This window comes from Heterocephalus glaber, unplaced genomic scaffold, assembly GCF_053883595.1.
Source record: "Heterocephalus glaber isolate CG9 unplaced genomic scaffold, H.glaber_assembly_v1.0 deba00001689, whole genome shotgun sequence".
NCBI classification, from domain to species: Eukaryota; Metazoa; Chordata; class Mammalia; order Rodentia; family Bathyergidae; genus Heterocephalus; species Heterocephalus glaber.
Window position 1 is genome coordinate 8,031,479 of NW_028258414.1, and position 27,652 is coordinate 8,059,130.

Below are 27,652 nucleotides of genomic sequence, written 5' to 3' on the forward strand. Positions count from 1 at the left end.
TGAGTGGGCTGTAGGCCTGCACAGCACTCAACCTGAGCTGGTTCCAGTGCTGTCAGAGAGCTGAGGTGGCCTGGGGCACCTTGTGGAAAAACCATTTCCCATCTGGCAGCTCATGGAGGTTTCTCAGCCTCCCGCTGTCCCCCAGTACATGTCTGACGGTCAGGCTCCCCAACCCACGCACCTCCAAGCTCTTGGACCACGGATGCCGGCTGGCTCCAGGAACAACGCAGGGCACCCACAGGTATAGAGACCCAGAGTGGGGCCATTTGTGGGGTTTCTGACCTCAGATGAGGGAAGGAGAGGACTCTGGGGCACTTGGGGGAAAGAACTTCAGAGCAGAAATGGGAGTCTTCTGTGGAAGATGAGGGGTCAGCCAGCAAAAAACCAGAAATGGGGTGGTTGGGGAGAATAGCTAAGAAAGGCAGTGGGTACAAAGATGAGGGAGGGACTTGGGAGTGGAGCTCACCCGTCCTGAGCAGGTCTCCTTCGCTGGGGGTCCAAGTCCTCACTACTGCAGCTGTCTAGCCGCAGGCCTTATATAGGCCAGCTGGTGGCTCAGCCTGTGGCAGGCAGCCATGGGAAGCAGCGGTGAAACCAGATCTGAGCTTGAGCCTCCCTCCCCTCCCCACGTCCCCTGCAGCTCACAGAAGCCAGGATCTCACATCCAGATCCTTTGGGGGCCTGCAGATGGCCCAGGTGGGCAGCTTCCCAGGGCTGTCCTGGCCAGGGCAGAAATAGGGGTCAGACTGTGGGCTGGGCACTAGGAACAGCCCTGGGAAAGGGCCAAGGGGAATTCTCCAGCGGAGCAGGACTTCGTGGCTTTAGAGATGATGTGCTCTTGCCTAAGTGCCACTTGCTGATCCCGGCATTCCCTGGCCCTGGCCCACCCGTGCAGGAAAGGACTCTGCTGCTCTTAGCACATACCCGAAGCTCCCTTCGGCACACAGGCCTCTCTACTGGGTGTGTCTGCCTCAGCTGGACAACTGCTCAGCTTCTCTGGCCTCCCAAGGAGCGCAAAGGACAAAGGAATTGTGGGGCCCAGTTTGTCACCTAGCGAGACGTTGCCCCTCCCTGCTTCCATCCAGGCGCTGCTTATACTTGTGTAGATCCCAGAGCCCAGCACTCGGATCCCTCAGAGACCTGCCGGATGCTCATATATGCATCTCACTTCCGGGACAAGCACCCTAGGCAGCTGCCTGTGCTTTGGGCTTTCCGGCTCCAGCACCAGCCAGACTGTGTCTCTTATTCTAGCCTGCATCCAATGGCCTGGAAGGCTGTTAAAACACAGATTTCTGAACCCACACCCAGAGTTTCCAATTCAGTGGTGCCCAAGAGTGCATTTCTGTCCAGCCTGCCGGTGCTATTGAAGTTACTGGTTCTTGGACCACATTTTGAAAATTACCGTTCACAAGGACAGAGCCTCTCAGAGGATGAAGAGAGAGCGTACTGGAGACCACACCGGTACTGCCCGAGTCCTGCCTCATGCTGCAGTCTCATCCTACCCGGTCTGGGCTTCCTGCCTCCTGCCAGCGCCTGGAGGAGGAAGTCTGGCCCTGTGGTCTTCCACACCTGGGTCACTCTTTCCACACACCCTCGCTGAGCTCTTATTCTGCCAGGCTCTAGGCTGGGCACTGGGGAGCCACAAGAAAGAGCCTCACATAAAAATGATTCCATGGCGTAGCCGCTAACCCTCACACCGGAAGCCGTGTACATGGGCCAACACCTGCTTATGTCTGCCTTTTTCTTTCTTTTTTTTGGTACCAGGGATCGAACTCAGGGTCTTGCCCTTGCAAGGCAGGCAGCAGCACCACTGAGCTAAATCCCCGGCCCCTGTCTTTTTCTGTCTGTGCTCTTCCCTGTGGGTTAGCAAGGGCTTAGGAGCTCTGTTTTCTCTGAACACTGCCCTGGACAGGCACTGTTGGGGAAGAGAGCACGATTGGAGAAAGGATGCTGAGCAGCAGCAGTGCCTTAGCTGTCTGATTTGCTTTCTCTCCTGGAGCCTGGTCTCCCTTCCAGCCTCCAGCCCTTGGCCATAGGCCCTGTAGCCTGCCTCATCCTCATCCAAACTGTCACAGCCAAGCCATGAAGCAGCTTCTGCCATAACTTTGACAGCAGATGTCTGTCCTGAGTCAGTCTCACGTGAGCACTAGTACTATGAGGACAGACACAGAGACAGGCTGAGGCACAATCGCCAGAACAAAGGGCAGGAGATAAACAGGAACTTGGAAGTCAGAAGCCCAGTCCTGGCTCTGTCATTGATTCTGATGTGCCACCTTGGACCAGAAGCAATCCAAGTCACCCTGGACCTCGGTGTCCCCAGCCCTTTCCTCTCTTTCTATAGTAGGAGGCAGGATACCATTGGAGATGAGAATTTGCCAAAGTAAAGCTCTTTAGGCCAGGATTCCTGTCTGGGTCTCCTTGCTTGCCCTAGCACTCAGAGGTTCACCCAAGGGGCCAGTGAGTTTCGCTGTGGTTGGCACAGGTGAGGGAACTCTGAGCTAGAATCTCTGGGTTCTAATTCCAGTCCTGGCTTTTGTGTTCCCCTAGCTCATATCCTTGTTGCCTCCATACTCCCATCAGGTCTTTTTCTGCTCATAAGGCGAACCGAACTATGAACAGCAAAGGGCTAGACTCCAGGAACCTCAGCCTACCCCAAACTGCTCTCCCAGAACTCCTTTGAAGAGGCTGCTGCTGAGCCACAATGGTCCCCTTGCTGTCTGTCCCCAGGACAGAGAGAACTTGGGAGGTGGCCATAGGCCTGGACTGTCCAGGGCCTGGCCTGGATGGGTGAGCCTCAGTCCCGAGTCGCCACCTGGGGCTCCTGCAAGCCAGGCCATTCTGAAGCGGTTCCAAGTCCCTGTCTGGAACACACTGGAAATTCATCAATCACCCCCACCCCTGCCTAGGGGATGGACAGACTTGGAGCCTAGTTTAGCCAGGCCACTTGTGACTCAAACTATAGCCAGGGGTCCCCACCCTGCTGTCAGGAAAGGAGGTTGGGAATGGTTGGAGGGCTCTGACCTGGTTCTAATGGCTAAAAAGACAGGGCAGTGTCTCTAATCTATCCAGACTGCCTCCTCCAGGAGTGGCCCAAGGAGGCTTTGCAGGCCTGGATGGGGACAGTCAGCTGATTGATGAGCTTTGGAGACTGGAGCCCAGGGCTGCCGCTCTGAGACCATAAGGGCTGCTGACCCTCTGCCTGGGACCCCAGAGACGCAGAGTCCAGGGTAATGGGGGCCTCAGCCTCTGGCCAAGACACTCTCCTCCCTGTCTTAGGTAATATGCCACTGTTCTATCTCTGTACCTTTACAATTTTATTCCCCAGCTTCCTGTCTTGAAATACAGACCTTCCTCCCAACCAATGTGAATGTCTCCATCTTTCAACACTCTGGCTCAGTCTCCTCCCTCCTCCTTCTCTGATGACCCAGGCCCATGTTGACTATTTCCATCTCAGCTACTAATGTTCCACCACATGTAGATGGCACTCCATAATTTACAAACCGCATTCATGGTGATCTTATCTTCAGTCTCACAGCGAACCTGCAAGGTAATGATGACTGTGCCTGTTTTACAGAGGAAGAACTGAGGCTCAGAGAGGTGAAGCCACTCGGGCACAGTAGACTGTCCGCTCAAAGCTGCCCCTGGGGACCAAGAGTCTAATGCAGAGCTTGATATGGGAACCTCAGCCCAGAGGAGCCATGTGGAAATCACACTCATCCTGCTTCCTGCACACACACTCATCTAAAGATGTTCCTAGCTGTCATGATCCAGCTATTTAGTAGATTGTGGTGGATTAAACATGGCCACAAAGTCCTTGCTACTCTTCATTATGAGGTGGGGCCTCTGTTCACTTCTGTGACTTAGGCTGGCTTTGCGATTTGCCTGGAATAAAGAAATATGACGGAAGTGATGGTAGACACGTTCTGGAAACCCTCACTCTCATAGAATGACCTTTATCACATATGGAAGTTCAGTCTAGCCTACTGCGGGAGGAGTGAGTGTTGCCAATCAGTTAGGGGCTCTTTTGCTCAATTCGGATGGAAATCGAAAATCTATGAAGGGCAGTTCTGCTAGTAGCTCCAGAGGCCTTGAGTGCCAGTGGCCCTCCTTGGTGTGACAGCCCTGGGGACTCCAAGGCAGGCCACAGTGCTATGGAGCCAAGACTCTAAGCCACCCCATCAGGTCCTCAGCAGTCAGGGTTAATCCTTGGCGGCTACTGGGAACTCTTAACAGTTTCCGCTGATCTCCATGATGCCCATCAACTGCCAATCAATGACTGATATCCCTCTGGTCTCTAGAACTCTTCAGGGCCAGCCCCTTCAGATTTACAGAACCAAGGAGCAAGGCTTTATTTAGACGGGCCTGCACTGCAGTCCAGCAACATCTGGACAAGGGAAGTGTGATGGGAGAGCTACTAACATAGGCCTGTGATTGATCCAAATTTGAGCTTGCTGATTGGTCCAAATTCAAAGCTCGGTGGCCAAGGCAGGCATCTTCCCAGGTCACTGCAGGCTTTCAGGAGAGCCATAGCCAAATTGTGGGGGTCAATCAAAGCACTCCCCCTTCTGGCTGTCAGAGGGAAAAGGAAAGTGTCAGGCTGGCTCACATGCGGCTCAAAATCACAGATAAAACAGGATGGTGACACACACCTATAATCCCAGCACTCTGGAAGGCTGATGCCAGAGGACTGCAAATTCTAGCTCACCTTGGTCAATTTAGCAACTCAGTGAGAAAAAAATAAAAAAACTGTTGGGAGTGGTGGTGGAGGCCTGTAATAATCTCAGCATTTAGGAGGCTGAGACAGGAGGACTGCTGTGAGTTCAAGGCCAGCCTGAACTGCAAAGTGAGAGCCTGTCAAAAGAGAGAGAGGAAGGATGGAAGGAAGGAAGGAAGGAAGAAAGAAAGAAAAGAAAGAAAAGAAAAGAAAAGAAAGAAAGAGAAAGAAAGAGAAAGAAAAGAGGAATATACCTGAGGGTGAAGACCCTGGGTTCAATCCCCCGTATTGCAAAAGCAAACCAAAAATCACACGATAAAAACTAATGTCCCCACCCAATATTCAGACCTGTGAGTGAAGCATCTTGAATCCACCTCAGCAGCGGCATGAGCAAGGCCAGTAAGACAATAGAAGAATGGTCCAACCAACCCACAAAATCAAGAGAAACAGTAAATCATTGTCTTCAGCCAGAGTTTTGGGGTGGTTTGTCAGGCTGCAATACATAACAACACATACACGCTAAGGACAAAGGCTCTTTCAGGTGCAAGGGACAAAATCACAACTGAGATTGGTTTATGTGGAAAAGGAATCTTAGGGTTTTCTTGACTGAAGTCCTGGGAAAAGCTGGATCCAGCCACAGATAATGTCAGCAGAACTGTTTTCTTTCCGTATCTCAGATGCTTCCTCTGCGATGGCAGAGCTGTCAGTCTGTTTTCCAAAGATGACTGCAGTGGTATCTCTCATTTCTTAGCTTCCTGTCTGCGTGACTTATGACACTATTCCACTATCAAGATATAGAATCCAATTTCCCTCCCCTTGAATCTGAGCTGGTCTCGTGCCTTCCTTATCACAAGTAGGCTGAGGCGAACTTTTAAGGTTAGCTCAAAAAAGGTCATACAACTTCCCTGAATCTCTTGGGATGCTCATTCTAGGGAGAGCAGCTGCCATGGAAGAAGGCAAGTCTAGCTGGGCATGGTGGCACATGCACTAGGAAGGCTCAGGCAGAAGGCTCATGAGCTCAAACCCAGCCTGGACTACAGAGTGAGCCCCAATCTCAAGAAAAACAAACAAATCATAAAAAGAAGTCAAGGCTAATTTCCTTCTGACCACCATGATGGTGAGCAGCCCCAAGTAAGCCCAGCCTTGCAGCCACCATCATGACACCAGACATGTGAGTGAAGATGTTTTGGGTCCTCTAGATCAGCCACCGACCAGTGAAGTGGGTCTCAATTAGTGCCTCAAAAAGCAAAAGAATAGCTGGGTGCAGTGGCACATGCCTATAATCCCAGCTCCTTGGGAGGCTGAGGCAGTAGGGTTGCAAGTTTGAAGCCAGACTGGGCAATTTAGTAAGATCCTGTTGCATAAAATAAAAAAGGGCTGGGATGCAGCTTAGTGGTAGAGCGCTTGCCTAGCATGTGAGAGGCCCTGGGGTCAACATCTGTAGGGCAAAAATGAGAGATGGGGAGGAAGAGAAAGAGGAAGAGGAAGAAGAAAAGGAGGAGGAGGGGGAGGAAGAAAAGTAAAAGCCCAATCAAATCCTCCAAGAAATCCTGACCTACACAATCTGTATATAACAAATTTGGGATAACAAAATATATAACAAAATCTGGGATATAACAAATAGTTGTCATTTAAGTCACTACATTTTGGGCTAGTTTGTCACGTGGCACCAGTAATTGAAACAAGGCTGAATACATGGAATGTCTCCCAGTATTTCCATGCTCCCTTCTAGCAGCATGCCTCAAATTCCCAGTGGAAAGAGTAACTCCTCCCCAATTCTTCCCAAAAAGACCTGGGAAAGGTTCTCATTGGCCCATTCCTGACCCAGTCCCTGTCACCATGGGATGGAAAGCTCTGATTAGACACTTTCTGGAGCCAGCAGATTCATCGGCCCCATTGAGAATTTCTTCCTGAAGACAAGTGGCGCTGTCACCAGAAGTAGGGAAAATGGATTCTGGGCACAGCAAATCATGATCAGTAGAGCTCTCTACCTTGTGCATAACCACAGAGCACTCCTTGAGCCTCACAGGGTCACCTCAGTGTCCCTAGGGTTCATTCACACAATCAGAGACTCAAGTCACACGCAGTGCCTGTCGTGTTCACAATGCTCATCACAAGGTGTTCACACCCCCCAAGGCCTGAGTGTGTCCACTGCAGACTGCAGAATTCATACTACATCTCCAAGACGTTCAACCAGCATACCACAGTGTTCTCACTGTCACCATCATGTCTCCATCACGGGGACATTGTAGTATTGATGGCATGGACCAATGAGTTCATGCTCTGTAGAGGACATCATAGGGTCCCCCCTGTATTTTTCAGGAACATCACAGTCCCAGTTTTGTATAGGATTGGGCTGGATAGTCCACCAGGGTGCTACCTCAGGAGTACGCTCTCCTCCCCTGGCTCTTCCTAGTCCCCATGATGAGTCTGCCCCAGTTACTCAACCCTCGCCCATGCATCTACCAGCCTCTGTGCCTCTGTCCCTCATGACCTGAGGCCTCTTTGATGTCTCCCCAAAGAGGTCCCAGATGGCTCTGGGTGTGATACAGCTTCAACTCTGACCAAGATGCTGGCAGCCCAGGAGAGCACGCAGCAGTGCCAGGGCGGCCATGGTTAGGCTGCCCAGCAGATGGCCTTGCTGGCTGTATACTTCTGGGACACGCAACTGTTCTATTGGCTGGAGCTATGGAAAGTTGGCCTTGAGCAGCCTCCCTCTTTATAAGCAGAATCTTTCACCCACATTTCATCCTTGTAGGCCCTAAGGATTTGGTCCCTTCCCCAAGTCACCACCAGGACTCTTGTGCAGAGAAGGGGAAATGGAGGTTAGGAAAAGAGTAACTTGGCTGAGCAGAGTTGTGCATGCCCGTAATCCCACCTATCTGGGAGGCTGAGACAGGAGGATCATGAGTTCAAGGCCAGTCTGGGTGACAAAGAGCTCCTTGTCTCAAAAGGAAAAAAAAGTAAGAGGGAATGTGACCAGGCCTAGATAGATAGAATGGGACCCAGGGATAAAACATGTGGCCCTGTAGAGACCATTCTTAATGGGTTTGCCTTTTATTCCAGAAGGAGAGCAATGTTTATGGTGGCTAAATTGAAACACTTCGAGGACAGGATAGGATAGGATATAGGGCACTGGCAGGGAAGACACAGAAAAGGGAGAAGGCATTTGAACCCCACCCCTAATTTTAAAAAATTATAGTCTATTTTCATACTGTAAAATTCACACTTTTTTTTTTTTTTTAACTTCTGATTTATTTCTTTTTCTTTTCTTTTTTTGGTACCGGGGATCAAACTCGGGTCCCTGCGCTTGCACAGCAGGAGAAAATTCACCCTTTTGAATGTACATTTAAATGACTTTTGACAAATATAATCACTTACTGTCATAATCAAGCTATAAAATATTTCTATCACTTCGGAAGTTTCCTCTGCAGTCAACCACTCCCTGCATTCCCAGCAACTGGTAGACACTGAGCTGCTCTCCTTTCTGTGGTTTTGCCTTTTTGAGACTATCATATAAATAGAATCACATAGTATGAGGCTCCCACCCCATCCCTCACCCTCACCAGTTTGGGAGACAGAACCCAAGGGCACTATACTGTTAGATCTTCAGTCCTTTTACAATTTTTTTTTTTTTTTTTTTTTTTTTTGCTACCGGGGATCAAACTTGGGACCTTGCACTTGCGAGGCAGGCGCCGGAACCACTGAGCTAAATCCCCGGCCCTCCTTTTACAATTTTTTATTTTGGGACAGGGTCTCATTAAGTTGCCCAGGCTGGCCCCTCAAACTTGGGATCCCCCACCTCAACATCCTGAGTAGCTGCAATTACAGGCATGTGCCACTGTGCCCGGTGGTATGAGCCTTTCTAATCTATTTTATGTTACGTAGGATATCCAACCATCCACGGTGTTGCATGTTTCCAATGTTCAGATCTATGGATGAGTAGTAATCCATGAAAGGATGTACTAGTTTCTTTATCCATTCACTACTTAAAGGACATACAGGTTGTCTTCAGTTTTCCTGTTCTTAGCAACTACACTTTAGTAATAAATGTTCATGTACAGGTGTTCATTTAAACAAGTTTTTCATTTATCTTTGGTTGATACCTAGGAATGGGGTTGTGTGGTAATTGTACATTTAACTTTCTAAGAAACAGCTAAATTGTTTTCCAAAGTGATGGCCCCACTTAATTTCTACATGCCACGTAGGAGAATTCTAGTGCTCGGCGTTCGCATCAACACTCCATCTCAGCAGAGTTTGAGTTTGAGTTTTATTTTCACCCTTTCCAAAGCTTTTTTTTTTTTCCCCTGTACTGGGCCTTGAACCCAGGGCCTTGAGTATGCCAAGCAAGCACTCCAGCATTAAGCTACATCCTTAGTCCTCATAGTGGTTTTAATTTGCATTTCCCTAGTGACCAATGATGTTGAACATCTTACTGGTCATTCATATGTCTTTGATGAATTATTTGTTTAAATATTTTGCCCTTTTTGTAACTGGATTACTTATTTTCTTATTACTGAGTTTTGCAAGCACTTTATTTATTCTGGATAAATGTCCTTTAGAAGACATATGCTTTGACAATATTTTTTATGCTCAATCTGTGGCTAACCTTTTCTAATTTGTCAATTTGCTTTATTTTAACGACTGAAGTTTTGGAGTTGGATCTAAGAAATCTTTGCTGAACCTGGAGTTGCAAAGATTTTCTCCTGTTTTTTCTAGGTGTGTTTTAGTTCTAGGTTTTGCCTTTAGGCCTATCATTCATTTTGAAATAGCTTTTGGAAAGGGTATGAAGTATGGGTCAGGTTTTTTCTTTTTTCAGCATAGGGTTATCCCATCATCCCAATACTATTTGTTAAAAAGACTGTGCTATCTGTATTAACTGTTTCCTGCCTCTCGTTTTTAACACTGTGACTTCTACTGGCATTGACCTCAGTACCCTAGAACTTTCTGGTACACAAAGGTGAGAAATGGGATAAATGCCTCTTTCCTGATCCCAAAACAGAACTGCTTACCCCAAATATGACACAGACTGCTCAATGGATCAGCACCGGGGATGTAGCTCAGTGGTGCTGTGCCTGCCTGGAAAGCACATAGTCCTTAGTTTGATTCTCAGTATCGACAGGAAAAAAAAAAAAGCTCAATGGAACAGCAATTTGGCTTTTACTTACAGCCCTTCTGCTGCCCCCAGGACTCAGATATGAGTCCTTAAGAACTGTACCTTCAGATTTCTCCAATTGCCAAGGACACTACTGGGTTCAGAACTGTCCCTCCCTTCAAAGGACAGATAGACAGATTTTGAAGCTTCTACACTCAACTAATCAGCCTCCATCAAAGAAGATGCCAGGAGAAGGGCTCAACTGCCTTCTCCTTTCTGCAGTTTCCTTCCTCAAAACTGCTGTTGATTTTCATTTCAGCCTGCTAGACAAGCAGTGGAGAAAGCACACAGTGCAAAGTTAACAGACTTCTGCCAAGATTTGGCTCCTGGAAAGATTTAGGAACTTAAATCAGGCTCACATCCAGGCCAGGTCTCCTAATTTCTGCACCTCCAATCTTTCCATTGTATCACAGTGGCCCCTTATCCAGGAAGATGGAGAGAGTTGGTGGCTGACTTTGTTTGGTAGACTGGGATCTTTTCTCCAGGATGCCAGAGAGAGATGAGGGGCCTCCTTAATGGTTATGCACTTCTGGGAATGAGAATGATGATTTGTCTGGGTGCAATGTTGCATGCCTACAATTCCAGCTACTTAGGAGGCTGAGGCAGGAGGATTCTAAATTCAAGGCCAGCCTGGGCAATTTAGCAAGACCCTGCCTCAAACTAAAATTTTTTTTTTTTGTACCGGGGATCGAACTCAGGTCCTTGTGCTTGCGGAGCAGGCGGTGAAACCACTGAGCTAAATCCCCAGCCCTTCAAACTAAAATTTTAAAGATGACTGGGCTCCTTCCACAGTACAATGATGAGATGAGATGGGCTCTGAGGCTTATAACAAAGTCTGCAGTGTCTATTTTGGGAGCCCCCTCCCCTTAACATCCAGGTGAAATTTCTTTGGACCTGCTGTCCCATGGCCAATGGACACCAAGGTCTTTCCAAGTGTGTCTCTTCACTCCAGGAAGCCTCCTCTGCTCTGGACCTCCTCTGCTTTGGGCTCAGGTTTTCTACCCCATTGCACATTTCCAAGACAAAGCTCGCCCCTTTGGGACTCACTGCAAGTGAACACGGCACTGAACTGCAGGCCAAGCGACAACCCTCCGACTGGTTGGGCCACCTTAACACAGGCTCCCTTCCTCCTTCACCCTGCTCCTTATACCCACTTCTGGGCTGTTCTCCCTCCTTCCAGCAGGGCAGCTTTCCCGGCTCTCAGGCCCCATCCCTGCAGATCTCCAGCTACCAGGATCTCATGTTCCACCCCCAGTTGTTATGAAGGCATTTCCCTTACAGCAACAAGAATCTGGAACATACTCCAGTGCCTTGTGTGTCTGGTGCACATGTGACGGGGGTGGTAGGAAAGAGGCCCCATGGAGAGAAAGAATCCATTTGTTCTGTCTTTGCAAATGAATCTTTTTGCAAACACAGAGATGACTCCTGGTATCCCAGGCACTGGCTCTGGGCACGTTCTCACAGGTACCCATACTTCCCCTGGGGAAGGATTCTTCCTCGATCCCTGGGGTAAGCTAACTGTCTCTCTTGTTTCCCACAGTCCCTGTGTATTCCTCTCACCGAGAGTTGGTCACATTCTACTGACACTATTTCTTTGCCCCTTGAGACCACAGGTGAGGCCCCTAGAGGACAGAGGTGCTTGGCAGGCCAGCACCCAGAGTGGTCAGGGTGTGCACCAGCCTAGCCCTGTCCTCCCTGACACCTGAGATCTCCTAGTCTCAGTGGCCCACAAGCCTTTGCCCACTGCCCTCCCTGGAGTATGGGGCACACCAGTCTTAATATGAGATGTGGTCAAAATATACAGTGAATGTTTAAATTTTAAAATTGTTTTACAATAAATGACACATTGCCATTAATGCCCCTCAAAATACTCCCCCTTCTTCAAACACACTTATCCCATCGTTCTTGCCAATTTCTGAGGCAGTTCTGGCAGTCCTCTTTCGTGTCTTTATGAGGTGTGATAAAAAATTATATATATAATTATATATTATAATATATAAATACATAATAATATATATTACATATACATTAATAATATATATAGTGAATGCTGCTGCCAAGTGCCATCCAACAGAAAGGCAGGACAAACATCTACCTTAGTCACCAGGTCTGGCACCATGGGACTTCAGGCTCTTCCCCAAAGTCACAATGACCATGACAGGTAGCCATTTTTAATCAATTGGGAGCATTAAGGCAATCCCAATCACGAAACTAAAAACACCCAGGACCTTCCTGTGGCCTGGAGAAGCTCATCCTAGCCCTGACACGGAGGCCACCTGGGTCAAGGGGCGTGGCTGACCCCTGGCTGACCCCCTCCGTGCCCACCCTCTCCACCTCGGGGATGTCCCTCCTGTTCTCCGTACTTTCCGGCCCTGGCACAAACCTTGTTGTCACCAGTGGGCTTTTAATATTTTCCATTCTTGGCTGTTATACAACATTTTACCTCAAAAATGCTTCCTCCCCCGCATCAAAGGGCGTGTCTTTCCAGTGGGAAGAGCCCGAAGCTGGACCAGAGGGGTGACCCACCCCCGTTCTGGGGCTTGGAGCAGCCACCGCCCAGCCCGGGAAAGAGGTGGCAGAAAAGCCTTCCCCGCCAACACAAAGGGAGCTCCCAGGCCTGCTGAGGCCTTGTGGTCCCGCTGGAAGCCAAAAACGGGCCTCCTGCTCGGATCCGATCCGTTTGAGATCTCATTCCTTCCTGTTGCCCTCTGACCTTTGCCCAAGGAGCTACAAGTCTGATTGGTGCTGGAACATCGGTGGTTTTTAGAAGCTCTCCAGGTGCCTCTCACAGCTGCTGCTGCTCTCATGCGAAAGCACGCGCCAAGGTGACTTCACAGGTGCTGGCTGTGGCTTTGATGACCAAGGCCCCCACACCATGCATTTCCCCAAAACCATGCCCCAGGGACACCTGAGATCCCACAGAAGGGAAGGAAGGTGAGGGATCCCACGAAGCTCTGTGACTCCAGAGTACCCAAGCTGGCTGTGTCCACAAGCAGATACCTCAGAGCCACCAGCCCTGACCCAGACCACGACCTGGCAAACCTTCCAGGGACCCCGTGCAGGCCTGACCCTCCCCAGCACCCGGCCTGTGGCGACCAAGGACAGCGAAGAGCAGTGTCACCACCAAGGTTCTTCAGTGGCAGCTGGCAGGCCTGGGACCTAGACTCTGGAGGCTGTGAGTGCAGGAAGCTGTGGTGGAGAAACAGGAGCCCAATGGATGAGGATGATGCTCAGGTTTATCCCCCAGTGGCAGGAGAGGGAGGGAGAGCACTGTGAGGACAGCACGGATGGCAGGAAGGAGGGGACACAGGGCTCCAGCTGGCCCCTGCCAGACAAGGAGAGAAGGCAAGAGGGAACCATGTACCCCCACCTCCGAGGCGCATGTGTGCATCACCTTCATTTGTCCAACTGAGGACACATTGGCAAGGGTAGGCACAGCAGGCTTAAGGTTTTAGAAATGTTTCGTGATGGCGGAAGCCACCCTGCAAAGGACAAGAAAGAAGGATGGAGGTGGGGAGTGGAGACAACATTAAATATTCTCTGGACACATGTGGATGGGGACAGAAGTAAAGAAGTGGTTACAAGGTGGCCAGAAAGCAGAAGACACAATCCTTTTTACAAGGAAGAGGCTTAGTCGGATGTGGACGCACACGCCTGTAATCCCAGCACTTGGGAGGCTGAGGCGGGAGGATCATTGCAAATTGGAGGTCAGCCTGGGCTACAAGAAGTAGGCTTGGGGGATTAAGATTGTTGAATAGGAAGGTAGAAGACAGTGTTAGAAGTAGAACTTGGGCTGGGGATTTAGCTCAGTGGTTTCGCTGCCTGCTGCACAAGCGCAAGGACCCAAGTTCCATCCCTGGTACCAAAAAAAAAAAAAAAAGAAGTAGAACTTGACATTTAAGATTCTGAGGAAGAGACCTTAGCTGAATTATTTAACCTCCTCAAGCCTCAGCCTCCTAAATTGTAAAACAGGACCATAAATTCCTACCAAGATAGGAAAAAGCGATCATTTCTCTACAGATTAAATGACAGCGTGGTGTGTGGGACCTGATTGCCACTTGCTTTCCGGGGGAAGATGAGGGATGGGTGTCCCCTTTCCTCTGTGGACCCCAGTTCCTAATCCTTACTACTTGCTCAATCTGCCCAGCACTGAGGCTTGCAGACCACGCCCACTGTATTTGCACTTGTTAGCTTTTACTTTGCTTCCTTGTTTTTTCTTGTTGCTTTATGCATTTTGAAGTTATGTTACTGAGTGTATAGAGTCCTAAGATTGCTCTAGCTTGCTGATGAATTGGACCTTTTATCATAACGAAAAGACTCTTTTGTCTCTCATAATGGTTTTTGCCTCAGTTTTCGCTAAAATTAATGTAGATGCAGCAGCTGTCTTTGTTAGTATTTGACAGATTTTTTTCTATTCTCTTACTTTTCAACATTTCTGCACTCTTATGTGTGTTAACCATATCTCTCATAAGATAACATAATAGCTTATAATTGGACTTCATTGCTTTATCTAGTCTGGCAATATTTTTCTTTTAGCTGAAGCATTTAGTGCACTTACATTTATTAAAATAATAATATTTACATACACAAAGACATTTATTTGCACACTATTATTTTGTATTTTCTCCATATTTCCTAGGTTTCTTTTTTTTTTTTTTTTTTGGTACCCGGGATCGAACTTGGGTCCTTACGCTTTCAAGACAGGCGACGAAACTACTGAGCTAAATCCCCAGCTAGGTTTCTTTTTTTTGAGACAGAGTTTCACTATGTAGTCCAGGCCAGCACTGAACTCACAATATAACCCAGACTGGTCGAACTAAACACCCTCCTGCCTCTGCCTCCTAAGTACTGGGATTGCAAGTGTATGCCATCATCCCTGGCTTCTTTCTTGCTTTCTTATTTTTTTCTTATTCCATTTTTCTTCATTATTAGTTTGCAAATTATATCTCTTTTTTTTTTTTTGCTATTTTTAGTGGTTCTGCTAGGAATTTTAACATACTCATTTTATTTGAATCTAACGTTACTCAATATTTAATGGATTGTGTTGTCAAATGATACAAGAACCTTAGAATTAATTCCCATTTCTCCTCTCCTAGTTTATTATATACTATTGCTTTTATGCGTTTGAATCTCATCTTATTTTTTAAGTCAAAAAGACATCTCTATTACTGTTTTACAATATTTAGATGTTTTCATGCACCACTTTTTTTTTCTTTTTTTCTTTTTTTTGGTACTGGGGATCGAACTCAGGTCCTTGTGCTTGCGCAGCAGGCAGCAAAACCACTGAGCTAAATCCCTGGCCACACCACTTTTTTTGTTCTACATCCTTGTCTTTCATTCCTTCCATCTGGGATAATTTCCTTCTTCCTGCTGGTGGCAAAGGTAGATTTGGTTTGTCTCATCATATAACTATTTTTTTCTTCCTCTTAAAATCTCTTTGGTAGTTTTGACAGTCACTTTCTCTCAGCGCACTGAAGATGTAATTCTTCTGTCTTGCAGCTATTGAGAAATCAGCTAAGTTAGTCCAATTGTCACAGATCAAAAACAATCTGTCCCTAACACTTTCTCAACCTTTGGTATTTTGCATGACACTGTGATGTGGCCAATTGTGGGTCTATTTTTTTGTTTATTCTTCATAGAGTTTCCTGGGAATCTTGAATATACAGGCTTATGAATTTCTGGATGAATCTCAGGCACTATTTAATTACTGTCTCCATCACATTCTCTTTCTCCCTTCTCCTGGGACCTTTAAGTACACAGTCTTGGATCTACTGAATCTGTCCTCCATTTCTTTTTTCTTTTTGTTTTGGTACTGGGGATTGAATTTGGGACCTTGCTCTTGCAAGGCAGGGGGCAGCACCACTGAGCTAAATCCCCGCCCCTATCCTCCATTTCTTTAAACTACTCAGGGCCTGGGATTTAGCTCAGTGGTGCTGCCGCCTGCCTTGCAAGCGCAAGGTCCCGATTTTGATGCCCGGTACCCCCCCCCAGTTGTTTTTTTTTATGCTTCTTTACTCACTAAGCATTTAAATATATATTTTTTTGTCATTTGTCTGAAATTTTGAATATCTGAAGCCTATGAACATTTATTTCCCCTGTCTACTGTTTGTTTCTCCTGTCTAGGAGCTCATCTCTTTGGAGGTTTATCTGTAAGAATCACTGAGGCTTGGGATGAAGGGATGGGACAGTTGTAGAAGAATCTGCATTTGATGCTTATGGGCATCATCAGACTGGAACCACTTTAAATTCTTGACTTTAATTTTTCAGACCGTTCAGGTAGGGTGGATTTGTGCTTCAAATCCACATATGGGAGGTGATAGATTCTCGGGGTGTATGTGTTCTCAGTCTGGTGGGAGAGGGTGGTGCTTATGCCTGGTTAATTGATTCACTGAAGTCCCAGTCTTATGTAGGAAAGGATTTATTAGACTTCCCCCCATAGAGAGAGGCTTTGAGTTGCTGTCAGTAGTGTGCTTGACACAAGAACCAAATACTTTGCGTGCTAGTTCTTGGTACCATTGACTGCTTGAAATCAGCAATGGTGGGAAGTTGATATCATGAACATTAACAAGCGCGAAAGCCAGGGTGTGTTCGTGTCTATTCTGTGCTGCTCTAGCCCAACACCTGAGGCTGGGTAGTTTATGAACAACAGTTTATCTAGCTCATGGTGCTGGAAGCTGGGAGCCCAAGACCCAGGGGACACATCTAGGCTGATTTTCTTACTATATCATAACATGGAAGTAGTTGTCACATGGGTGAGGGAGAGTAAGAGATTACACCGGAAGCCTGGAGTCCTCTTGTAATCAACATTAAACCATTCATAAGGGTGGAGCCCCAGACCCACCTCCCAACACTGCTGCACTGGGGACTAACATACTAACACTGGGGACAACAGCATAGGGGATTTAGCTCAGTGGCTCCATCGCCTGCCTCAAAAGAGCAAGGTCCTGAGTTTGATCCCCGGTACCAAAAAAACCCAGGGTGCTTTATTGTGTCAGAGAGCCATCGTCAATTACTCCCTCCCAGTGAGACCGTGAAAATTCAAGTCCGAGTTTTCTGAGTTTATAAATAAGAATGACAAAGTTTCTATCTTGCAAAAAGTTCTAGCAATCTGCTCCCTAACACTGTACTTGTACTTCATACCACACCACACACTTAAAAATTTAACACGGTTGATCTCATGGTTTTTTTTTTAAAACCACACAAAAAAAGCTTAAAAATAAAATTAAAATGTCCTCAAGGCAAAAGTCAGTTTTATTCCTCAGCTTTCCTCTGGATTATTGAATGTTTTTTGGCTTGAATATTCCTCACTTTCTTGCCAGCTCATCAGTGTTTTTTAAAAAGTAGTACCCAGAATTGTTTTCAGAAGGAAGCTTATTTAGCGTAGCTAGTCTACTTCATCACCAGAAAATCTAATAACAGTTAAAGCCTGGAGAACTTCTCCTCATGAAAATAGCACACACAGAGAGAAAATGTGTTTTTGTTCCCCCTGAAACTACCCATGGGCCCAATGTTAAGAACCCTCAATAAACAAATGCTCTGAGGTCCCTTACAGAAGGCTTGCTTTGTTTGTTTGTTTGTTTGTTTTGGGTAGTGGGACTTGAACCCCTTGAGCCATTCCCCAGCTCTTTTCTATTTTTGAGACAGGGTCTCCCTAAATGGCTAAGTTGCCCATGCTGGGCTCAAACTTGGGATCCTCCTACCTCAGCCTCTCAGAGTGCTGGGATTACAGATGTGCAATACCGCACCTGGCTAAGAGCTAATGTTTGAGAGCCTCATTATGTTACCTACTCCCAACAAAGAGTTTCTAGGACTCGCCTTTTGGGTGGTTATGGGGTAAGCACCGACCTTTGAGCTTCCAGAATCTCTGAGACCTCTTAGGGACAGAGAGTTGTCAGCTACAGCTACACAGAGCTCAAACGTGGGCAACATTCCTTCACCCAAACCTCTCCACATTGACCCACTCAGTGCAGACTTGCTGGACCCTCTTCCCATATCTAATGCTGTGTAACATCACCTCCAAACTGAGTGGCTCACTCGCTAATCATTTATTTTCACCTCTTGTGGTTCTGGGAAAAACTGGGCTCAGTGATGTAGATCCCACAGGGTCTCCCACATGGCTGCCATCAGGTCTGGATATGGTAGGGTATCCTCAAAAGTTCACACACTAGATCAGTCCCCAGGGTGGTGATGTTAAGAAGCGATGAACCTTTAAGAGGCGGGACATAGTTGGAGTCACTAGTTCTTGCAAAATCTGAATGTCTTGATTTTCAGCTTCCACAACTAGGAACTAAATGCACCTCTTTTCTTTGTGAAGTATCCAGCCTCTGCCATTTTATTGTAGCAACAGGAAGTAGGCTATGATGACAGCTGAGGCTGGAATCATCCCAAAGGCTTCCTCAGTACATGTCAGGCAGAAGATGCTAACTGCAGGTGAGGATTTTAGTGGGCCCTTCAGCTGGAACCCGTACAATGGCCTCTCTGAGGGCCTAGGCATCCTCACAGCATGGCAGCTGCCTTTTTACAAGGAACATTCAAAAAGAGAGCCAGTAGAAGCCATGCTACCTCTGGACTGGCTTCTTCTGCCACATTCTGTTAGTTAAGTATGAGTCATTCATTCAGCTCGAGTCTGTTGTTTTTCTATTTGAGGTAGGGTCTCACTATGTTGCCCAGGCTGGCCTTGAATTCTTAGGCTCAAACAATCTTCCTGCCTCAGCCTCCAAAAAATCTGGAACTATAGGCATGCATGTAGACCAGCCTGTATTTAACGGAAGGTCAATTTCCTTTGATGGGAAGAATTTCAAAAAATTTGCAGGCATTTTTTTTTTTGGTACTGGGGATCGAACTCGGGTCCTTGCGCTTGCGAGGCAGGTGGCAGAACCACTGAGCTAAATCCCTGGTCCCACAGGCATGTTTAAAAATCACCAAAAACCCCTTCTGTGTGCTAATGCACTGCACAATGTGCAGGGAATAGAGTGGCAAATAATGCAAACTTCCCTTGTGCTTAATGTAGAGATAAACATTAATAAAATAGTATTACAGAGCCAAGTGTGGTGGTGCACAGCTGTAAGCCCAGAACTCTGGGAGGCTGAAGCAGGAGGATCACAACTTTTAAGGCCAGCCTGGGCAACTTGGTCAGTACTTCTCTCAAAATAAAAAAAATACTGGGTTCATTCCCCATTATTATTACAGAGCCAAGTACATGCCCATAGTCCCAGCTACTAGGGAAGCCAAAGTCACTTGAGCCCAGGAGTTCAAAACCTGCTTAGGCAACATATCAAGACCCCTAACTCTTAAATTTAAAAATATTACAAAAACATACAATTATAAACTTTGATAGTGCTATGGAAGATGAGGCCAGGGAGCTATGAAAATTTAAATCACATTAGTCAGGCCCAGGCATGCAGGACTATAATCCCAGTTGCTGGGAGGGAGTGGGGCGGGGTGGAGAGTGAGGCTGGAAAATTGCAAGTTTGAGGTCAACCTGAACAATTTAGTGAGACTTTGTCTCGGAGTAAAATTTTATAAAGGGCTTGAGATATAGTTCAGTGGTTCAGTAGTTATGTAGCAGGCATGAGGCCCTGGGCTCAAACCCCGGTACTAGAAGAAAAAGAATTTACATCATACATTTGTATGATCCAGACTAGGGAACCAAGGGAGAATTCCCTGGAGGAGAGAAATCTGGGTTGAGATCTGAAGCACTGAGGATGCTAAATCGGGGAAGAGCCTGGCAGCAGGAGGGACACCAGGGCAAGACCCCTGAGGCAGGGGGACAGTGACTGAGAGGCAGCTGGTGTCTGGGGACTGCAGGACCAGTCTGTGTGAGACTAAACAGGAGAGGCGGGCTGGCCCAGGTGCTGAAGTTTGTGAAGGTCTTGGTTTTCCACGTGAGAGCTACTGGCGGATCACATACCGGAGAGCAACGTGAACAGATGGTGCAACTTCAACCTGGCTTTGTCTGCTGTGTGGATGCCCCCACTAGACACTGAGTCAGGGCTCCAAGGCAGGGAGGATCCTGTCTCCACCCCTCCCAGGAGGCCCTCCCACATGTGTGCAAGGCAGCTGCAGCCCTGGCCTATACCTCCTGCTGGAGAAGGGAGTGGGGGTATACTCCTACACCCTGCATTTGAGGGACCTCTTCAGGCCCTCCTCCCAGACACCAGAAGTCCTGCCATCTTCCATTGCTCAATAAGCCACTCTTTCCATTTGTCTTGGATTTAAAGGTGACCCCCAAAGACATGCCTACCTCCTCATTCACAGGACCTGTGAATGTGACCTTGTGGGGTGAAAGGACCTTTGTGGGTATAATTAAAGATCTCCAGATGAAGAGAGCATGCTGGCTTATGTAGGTGTATGACAGGTGTTCTTACAAGAGTAACGTAGAGGACGATGTGATGCAGAAGAAGGTAATGTGACCATGGAGGGGGAGGGAGATCGGGGGTGATGTGACCCCTCGTCAAAAATGTCAACAGGGAGCAGAGCTGGAAGAGTCAAGGTCCAGAATCTCCCCCTGGAGCCTCCAGAGAGATGTGGCACTGCCAACACTTCAGTTCAGCCCAGGGATCTGATTTTGAGTTTCTGGGCTCCAGAGCTGGGAGAGAATACATTAAGATTTTGTTACATCAGCCACAGGAAATGAGCACAGTCAGTCCTGTCCAGTTGCTCCTTCCTGATGTGCTTTATGGGCCCCCTCCTTCAGGAGACCTCTAAATGTTCGTGTGGCCCTGGTTCAGCTCAGACTTCTTTTCTTTTCCTCTATTCTCTCTCCCTACATGATCTCATCCATTCATTTGGCTTTCAGATATGATTTGTTAACATCCTCCAAATTTCATCTCCACCCAGATTATTCTCATGGGGCCCAGGCATCTCCAGGCAAAAAGAGAACCTCTTCCTGGGCGTGGTGGTACATGCCTGGAATCTCAGAAGTCTGGGAAGCTGAAGCAGGAGGATGGCAAGTTCGAACCCAGCCTGGGAAACTTAACAAATTAGTGAGACCCTGTCTCTAAATAAAAAATACAAAAGGTCTAGGGATATAATATAGCTCAGTGCTAAGGCCCTGGGTTCAATCTCCAGTATTGCAAAGAGACAGAGAGACACCCATAAGTCTGTCCCTGGCCCAGGCTTCCCCAGGTACCCAGAGCTGCAGTGGGAAATGTTTTAGCCTCCCTAGATTTCTCTGCTGCCCCCTTGCTCTACAGCCAAACTGCAAGCAAGCCTCACAGCTTAGGTCTCAAAACGTCTCTCGCATTGGTTCACGGCCCTCCATTTCCCTATCATCACAGGCACCAGCATCTCACTCAGAGGATGGCACCAGCCTTCCGGGAACCCCAGCCTCCTCTCTCACCCGCCTCAGCCCCTTCTCCTCACAGCAGCCAGAGGGATTAAAAACTTTTTTTTTTGGTACCGGGCATCAAACTCGACCTTGTTCCTGAAAGGCAGGTGTGGTGCCACTGAGCTAAATCCCCGGCCCAAAAACATTTTCTTAATTGAGTTGCTGTTTTTTGAACATCTTGAGCTATAGTTGCCACACTATTAATGGCACACTTGAAGTGTACAATTTGATACATTTTAACATATGTATACCCGTGAGATCATCAATACAATAAACATATCTGTGTCGGCAAAAGTCTTCCTATGCACCTTTGAAATCCAGCTCTCCTTTCCTCACTTCGCACCTGCACGTATTCTGAAGCAGTTTTGTTTGTTTTTTTTGGTACCAGAGATCGAACTCGGAACCTTGTGCTTGCGAGGCAGGCAGCGGAACCACTGAGCTAAATCCCCGACCACCTGCAAGTATTCATTAATCTGCTTTATGTCATTATATACTTGTTTGCATTTTCTAGAATTTATTTATTTATTTGGGGGTTTTTTTTGGAGACAGTATCTCATTTAGCTCAGGCTGGCCCTTGAACTCAAGGCGATCCTCCTGCCTCAGCCTCCAGAGTGCTGGGATTACAGGTACGCGCCACCACACTCGGCTCATTTTCTAGAATATTATATATGTGGAACAATATAATAAGCACTTTTTTCTATGACTTACTGATTTTGAGATTCATCCATGTTGTTCACAGTCAATAACACATCTGTCAGGGCCAGGGATTTAGCTCACTCAGTGCCACTGCGCCTGCCTCACAAGTGCAAGGTCCTGAGTTTGATTTCTGGTACTGGAAGGAAAAAACAAACAAACAAAAAAACCACACATTTCTCTTTATTCTGAGTAATAAGTATCCCACTATATGAAAGTCTCATAATTTTATTTTCCTGACGATGAACATTTGAGTTCTAAGCTAATATAAGTAAAGCTCTTATACCATTCATGCATACATGTCTGTGTGGATTTCTGCTTTTTCCTTGGGTCAATACCTAAAAGAGGAATGACTGGGTCACCTAGTTGGGCTAGTTTTATGGGTTTTACTCTTACATGTAGGTCTGTGACCCATCTGAATTAATCTTCAGGTATGGTGTGAAGTTAGGGTAGAGGTTCAATTTTTTTCCTCACACAGATAACCAGCTGTTCCAGTTCCATGTATGTTTATCTTTTTTTTTTTCTTTTGGTACTGGGGATCAAACTCCAGACCTTGCACTTGTGAGGCAGGCAGCAGAACCACTGACCTAAATCCCTGGCTCATGTATGTTTATCTTTACGTGAATATTATACTGACTGTCTTGATTACCATAGCTTTCTAGTAATTCCTTTTTTTTTTTTGGTACCGGGATGGAACTTGGGACCTTGGGCTTCCAAAGCAGGCAGCTGAACCACTGAGCTAAATCTCCAGCAATTCTTCTTTTTTTTATTTAAATAGGATCTTGCTCAGGCTGGCCTAGAACTCTCAATCCTCCTGCCTCAACCTCCCAAGTGCTGGGATTACAGGCGTGTGCCACCACACCCAGCTGTACAGTAAATCTCAAAGTCAACTAAGGTAAATCCCAGGCTGGGGATTTAGCTCAGTGGTGCCTCCGCCTGCCTCGCAAGCACAAGGTCCTGAGTTCCATCCCTGATACCAAAGAAAACAAAAAAACTAAGGTAGTCCTCCAGTTTTATACTTTTAAAACTTGTTTTGGCAATTCAAGGTCCTTTTTGATTATTACCAAAAAGGATCTGCTGAGATACTGATTGGAATTATTTGAATCTATTTATTCATTTAAGGAGAATTATAATCTTTTCTTTTTTTAAATATGGAACACATCACAAATTTGCATGTCATCCTTGCGGAGGGGCCATGCTAATCTCTGTATCGTTCCAATTTTAGTATGTGCTCTGCCGAAGCAAGTACAGGAGAATTATAATCTTGAAAACATCAAGTTTTCCAATCTATAAACATAGTATTTCTCTCATTAATTTTTCTCTACAATGTTCTCTAGTTTTCAGTGGACAAGTCTTATATGTGTTTCAGATTTATCCCTAAATATTTAATACTTTTTTGGGGGGTACTGGGGATCAAACTCAGGACCTTGCGCTTTTGAGGCAGGTGCCAGAACCACTGAGCTAAATCCCCAGCCCAACTTTTTATGGTATTATAAATGGACTGTTTATGTCAAATTTCTATATATAGAAATACAACTTATTTTTACATAGCAATCTTTTTTGTTTTACATAGCAATCTTGTATGCTTCAATTTTGCTAAACTTATTTTAGTACTTTTCCAGTGTTACTGAGGATTTTCTATATATACCAATCATGCCATTTGTAAATAAAGACAGTTTTGCTAAGCACAATGCTGCATGTCTATAATCCCAACTGCTTGGGAGGCAGATACAGGAGGATCCCAAGTTCAAGGCCAGCCTGGGCAATTTAGGGAGACCCTGTCTCAAAATAAAAAGTAAAAAGGGCTGGGAATATAGCTCAGGGGTAGAACATCCTTCAGTCCAATCCCCTATAACAACAACGAAAAGACAATTTTACTTTATGCTTTCCAAATTGTATGTAATTATACTGCACTGGTTAGATCAGTATGATTTTATACAGAAGTGCTTAAAAAAAGATACTTCTTGTCTCCCCAGTCCTAGAAGAAAAGCAGTCAATCTTTAATCATTAAGTATAACACGAGCAGCAAGCTATTCATAAGTGGCATTTATTAGGTTGAGGGAGTCCCCCCTACCTTTTTTTTTAAAGATGGGCCTGCCTCACTATGGTGCCCAGGCTGGCCCTAAACAGCTGGGATCAAGTGGTCCTCCCACCTCACCTCCCGAGTAGCTGGGAGGACAGAAACATCTTCATGTCTGACCATGGGAATTCCCTTCTTTTCTACATTTCTGAGAGTTGTGCTTTCTTTTATTTTGTTTTTAGATCAGAAATAAATGCTAGATTTCTTAAAATGCTTTTTCTGCACCTATTTGCAGTCACACATATTTTTGTATTTTTCAGTTTGTAAATATGTGAATTACATCAAATGATTTGCAGAGGTTACTTAACTCTGCCATTTCTGAGTAAAATCCATTTTTATGAAGAATTATCTTTGTATACATTGCTGAGTTTACTGTACTAGAATTTTTACAAAAACCTTATGGATTTATGCTCACTGATAGTAACCTGTACTTTTCTTTTTTTTTTTTTTTTAATTTTTATTTTGCAGTACCTGGGATCGAACTCAGGACCTTGGAGTTGCAAGGCAGGCACAGTACCACTGAGCTAAATCCCCAGCCCTACTTTTCTCTTCTTAAGATATCTTTGGGGTAATGCTGGCTTCGTGGAAGTATTCCTTCCTTTTTCAATTTTCTGGAAGATTTTTACATCAAATTGGTGCATTTCTTCCTTGGAAGAATCTACCTGTAAAGGGGTCTGAGCCTGGAGTTTTCTTTGTAGGAAGTTTTGGGGGGGGGGGTATTTATTTATTTATTTATGTTTAAACAAGGTCTTGATATGTAGTTCAGGCTGGCCTTGAATTTACTATGTAACCCACACTGGCCTTGAACTCAAGAGATTCTCCTGCCACAGCTTCCCGAATGGTGGGATTACAGGCATGTACTACCATGCCTGGCAGATTTTTAACTATAAAAAAAAGTTGCCTGGGCCACATAGTGAGACCCTATCTCAAAAAGCCAAACATGAAAGCATTCCATGCTTCTGCTAGCACCTTCAGAGTCTCACTATGTAGCCCAGGCAGGCCTCAAATTCATGGTGACCCTCCTGCCTCAGCCTCCCAAATGTTGGGATTACAGGCGTGGGGCACCATATCCGGTTTCATTATTGTTTACTTCTTGTCAGCTCCCTAAGGCAGGAATCTTGTCTGTCTTGTATCCTCTGCATCCAGCAGAAGACTTGGCACAACCGAGGCAGGGTGCTGAGTGACTCTTTGTTGGATAATTGACAAATCAGCCAGGCCACAGTCAGGGACGTGGCGGGTCCTCAGGGAGCCCCTTGGTCAGGCTGAGATTGCAGGTCATCCCGGAGCTGCACAGGCAGCCACTGAGTGGGCCAGCTGGATGCTCTGTTGGATGTGGGGTGGGCCTGTGTGACTGATGAGCCCCTGTGAAGCCAGCCCAGGATTCAGGGTATGCATAAAAGCACAAGGAAGCCCCAGGCCTTCCCCCAAGAAGCTTCAGCCACCTCTCTTCTTGGGAGTCTCACTGTTCCTAATTCCCCCGCCAGGAGGTGAGGTGGGGGTTCAGGGGGAGACGGGGTGCTGATGAGCCTGTCCCAACCCCTGGCAGCTGCTCCCTTTCAACCCCATAAAAGTGTCATCTGAAGCTCAGCGCTCAGGAAGAGCCTGCGGAGGAGGCACAGAGCGGGCTTTGTGGCATCTCTGCCACCCTTCTCGGCCTCCCTGACCCGGGCTCTCTGCTCATGAAAACTCCCTGGGGACCTGGCTGCCTGGCCCCAGGAGACAGGTGCTGCGCACGTTGCCACTGTCCACTCTGCATGGGGCCCACACAAGCCTCTCCTCCAGTGGCCACACCTGGTGATTGAACCGAGCTGCATGCCCCTCTCTGTGGGGTCCAGCTCTCGAAGAGGGAGAAGCCCTGCAGGAAGCCTGGGCCCGGAACAGTTGTCCCAGGTTTCCCAGGAGCACCTCCACCACTGAGGGGTCAGGATGTGGCCCAAGTCCCCAGGAGGGGGTGTATAGGAGGCGACAGTGCACCTTGGCTGGGAAGCAGCTGTTTGCAATAACTGGGCACCAGTGTCTGGGTGCCCCGCTATCACTGAGCCTCAGTCCTGCTCAGACAAACTCTATGACCAAGAGGCCCCTCTTGCAGTGACATCACTGGCTCACACTGCCGAGGGAAATGAGCTCAGGGCGGCCCTCAGAGGCGGCCTGTTTACTTACAGAGACCCTGGCTGTCAGCAGCTCTTTGACCAGACATTCCCTGTCCTGGCCAGTATGAAGCAGAAATTTCCTTAAACACATTACTTTGGCCACAACCCACCCATTGCTCCTTTGCTTTCTTTTTTTTTTTTTTCCCTCACAGTAGGAAAATTCCCAGTTCTGGCCCCAAACAGAGCCACCCAGATATGGCAGGATCATGGAGACTCCCAGAGGGTCATCTGCAGCTCAATGACTCTCAACTCCCTGGCACCTCTGGAGCTGGGAGACCACCAAGCCAGTTGTGCATGGGGTCAGAGCAGGGACCAGCATGACCTCCAGGGCAGATCCTCTCCCCCTGCCCGAGGGCCTGTGAGCTAGCTCACTGGGAGAGCATTTCCTAACTCAGCAAGCCTGGCTGCACCCTAGACCCCTCCTTCATTCCCTCCAGGTCAGGGATATTTCAGGAGGGCAAAGGAGCCACCAGCTTTAACAGGCTCCAGGGGATTCCCAGGATGGGCACCCCTACCAGCCCTGGCCAAGATTTGTCTCCTGCCCTCCCCCAACTCTCTCTGTATTGTCCCCACTGGACCTCAGCCATTCTAGAGCCCTTGAGGGAACAGGAGTCTCAGGGGCCTTTGTGTCTCCACAGGGCTCCTGGGCCCTAAGGTCACCTATGCCAGGGGTAAAGCAAAGCAACTGGCCGCTACAGCAGTGTCACTCATGGGGGACAGCTGCCCTGGCTGGATGTGGGCAGGCAGGCACGGACATGTCGGGTAACCCTTGGCCTTACCTGACCCAGCTCCACCCTGTGGCCTGCTCCTCCTTAGCTCAGCATCCTGCAGCACCAGATGGAGAGGGGCTTGAACCTGCAGGTACAGGAGACCAGAAGATGCCAAGGGTCCGCATCAGAGAATGGAGGAGGGGAGGGGAGAGCAGCTCACACACAGCTCTGAGGCAGCAGCTTCTTGGAAGGCAGAGGAAGGAAGAGCCAGATTTTCTCCAACTGTCCCCACTGCCCCCAACGATGATAGCCCAGGACTCCCTAGACATGTAGTTTAAACAAATCCAATTACTCAACATCCCCACTGAACTAGAATCAGTAGGGCATGAAAACTGAAGACTCCAGAATCTAAAGGCTAGAAACCAATGTTTATTGAACATCTACTGAGCACCTGGCTGATGCTCAACACTTTACACGTTATTTTCTTTAATCTTCATGATACTCTAGAGGGAGATAAATAACTCCAAAGGACACACAGGCCACATATGGCACGGTGGTGTTCAATTCCAGTTCTGGCTAAGCCCAAAGCTTCTACAACTAGGCATCTCCCCAGTTGATCCCTAAAAAGTAATTAACTCAGGAATCAAGCATATCCCTCCTGTAATCCAAAAAGGCCTACATGGTTAATGATGAGGTAACCCAGTCTCTTCATCCTACAAATGAGGAAACTGAGGCCTGATCACAGAAGGAGTCTGAGCTGGATGTAGGGTCTGTTTATTTTTGGTGGGGTTGTTTTGTTTTGTTTTTGAGACAGGGTCTCA

At 47.2% G+C, this 27,652-nt stretch overlaps 1 protein-coding gene and 1 non-coding gene across 3 annotated transcripts in view; both read right to left on the reverse strand.

Moving 5' to 3' along the window:
- Nucleotides 1-26,964, reverse strand: part of Cilp (cartilage intermediate layer protein) — a 40,261-nt gene extending 13,297 nt beyond the window's left edge. Inside the window, exons 1-2 of one of the 2 annotated variants that reach the window (XM_087198972.1) lie at nucleotides 26,901-26,964; nucleotides 21,907-22,030 (exon numbers count right to left, since the gene is read on the reverse strand). In XM_087198972.1, coding sequence (XP_087055098.1) covers nucleotides 21,907-21,926 — 20 coding nt within the window. In that variant the 5' untranslated portion in view covers nucleotides 21,927-22,030; nucleotides 26,901-26,964. Of the gene's footprint in view, nucleotides 1-466; nucleotides 2,206-21,906; nucleotides 22,031-26,900 lie in introns of those variants that run through there. The other variant, XM_087198973.1, reaches the window with a different exon arrangement.
- Nucleotides 23,037-23,140, reverse strand: LOC147821844 (U6 spliceosomal RNA). The gene has a single exon (XR_015446538.1). It is a non-coding gene; the product is annotated as a U6 spliceosomal RNA (small nuclear RNA).
- Nucleotides 26,965-27,652: the final 688 nt, after the last annotated feature.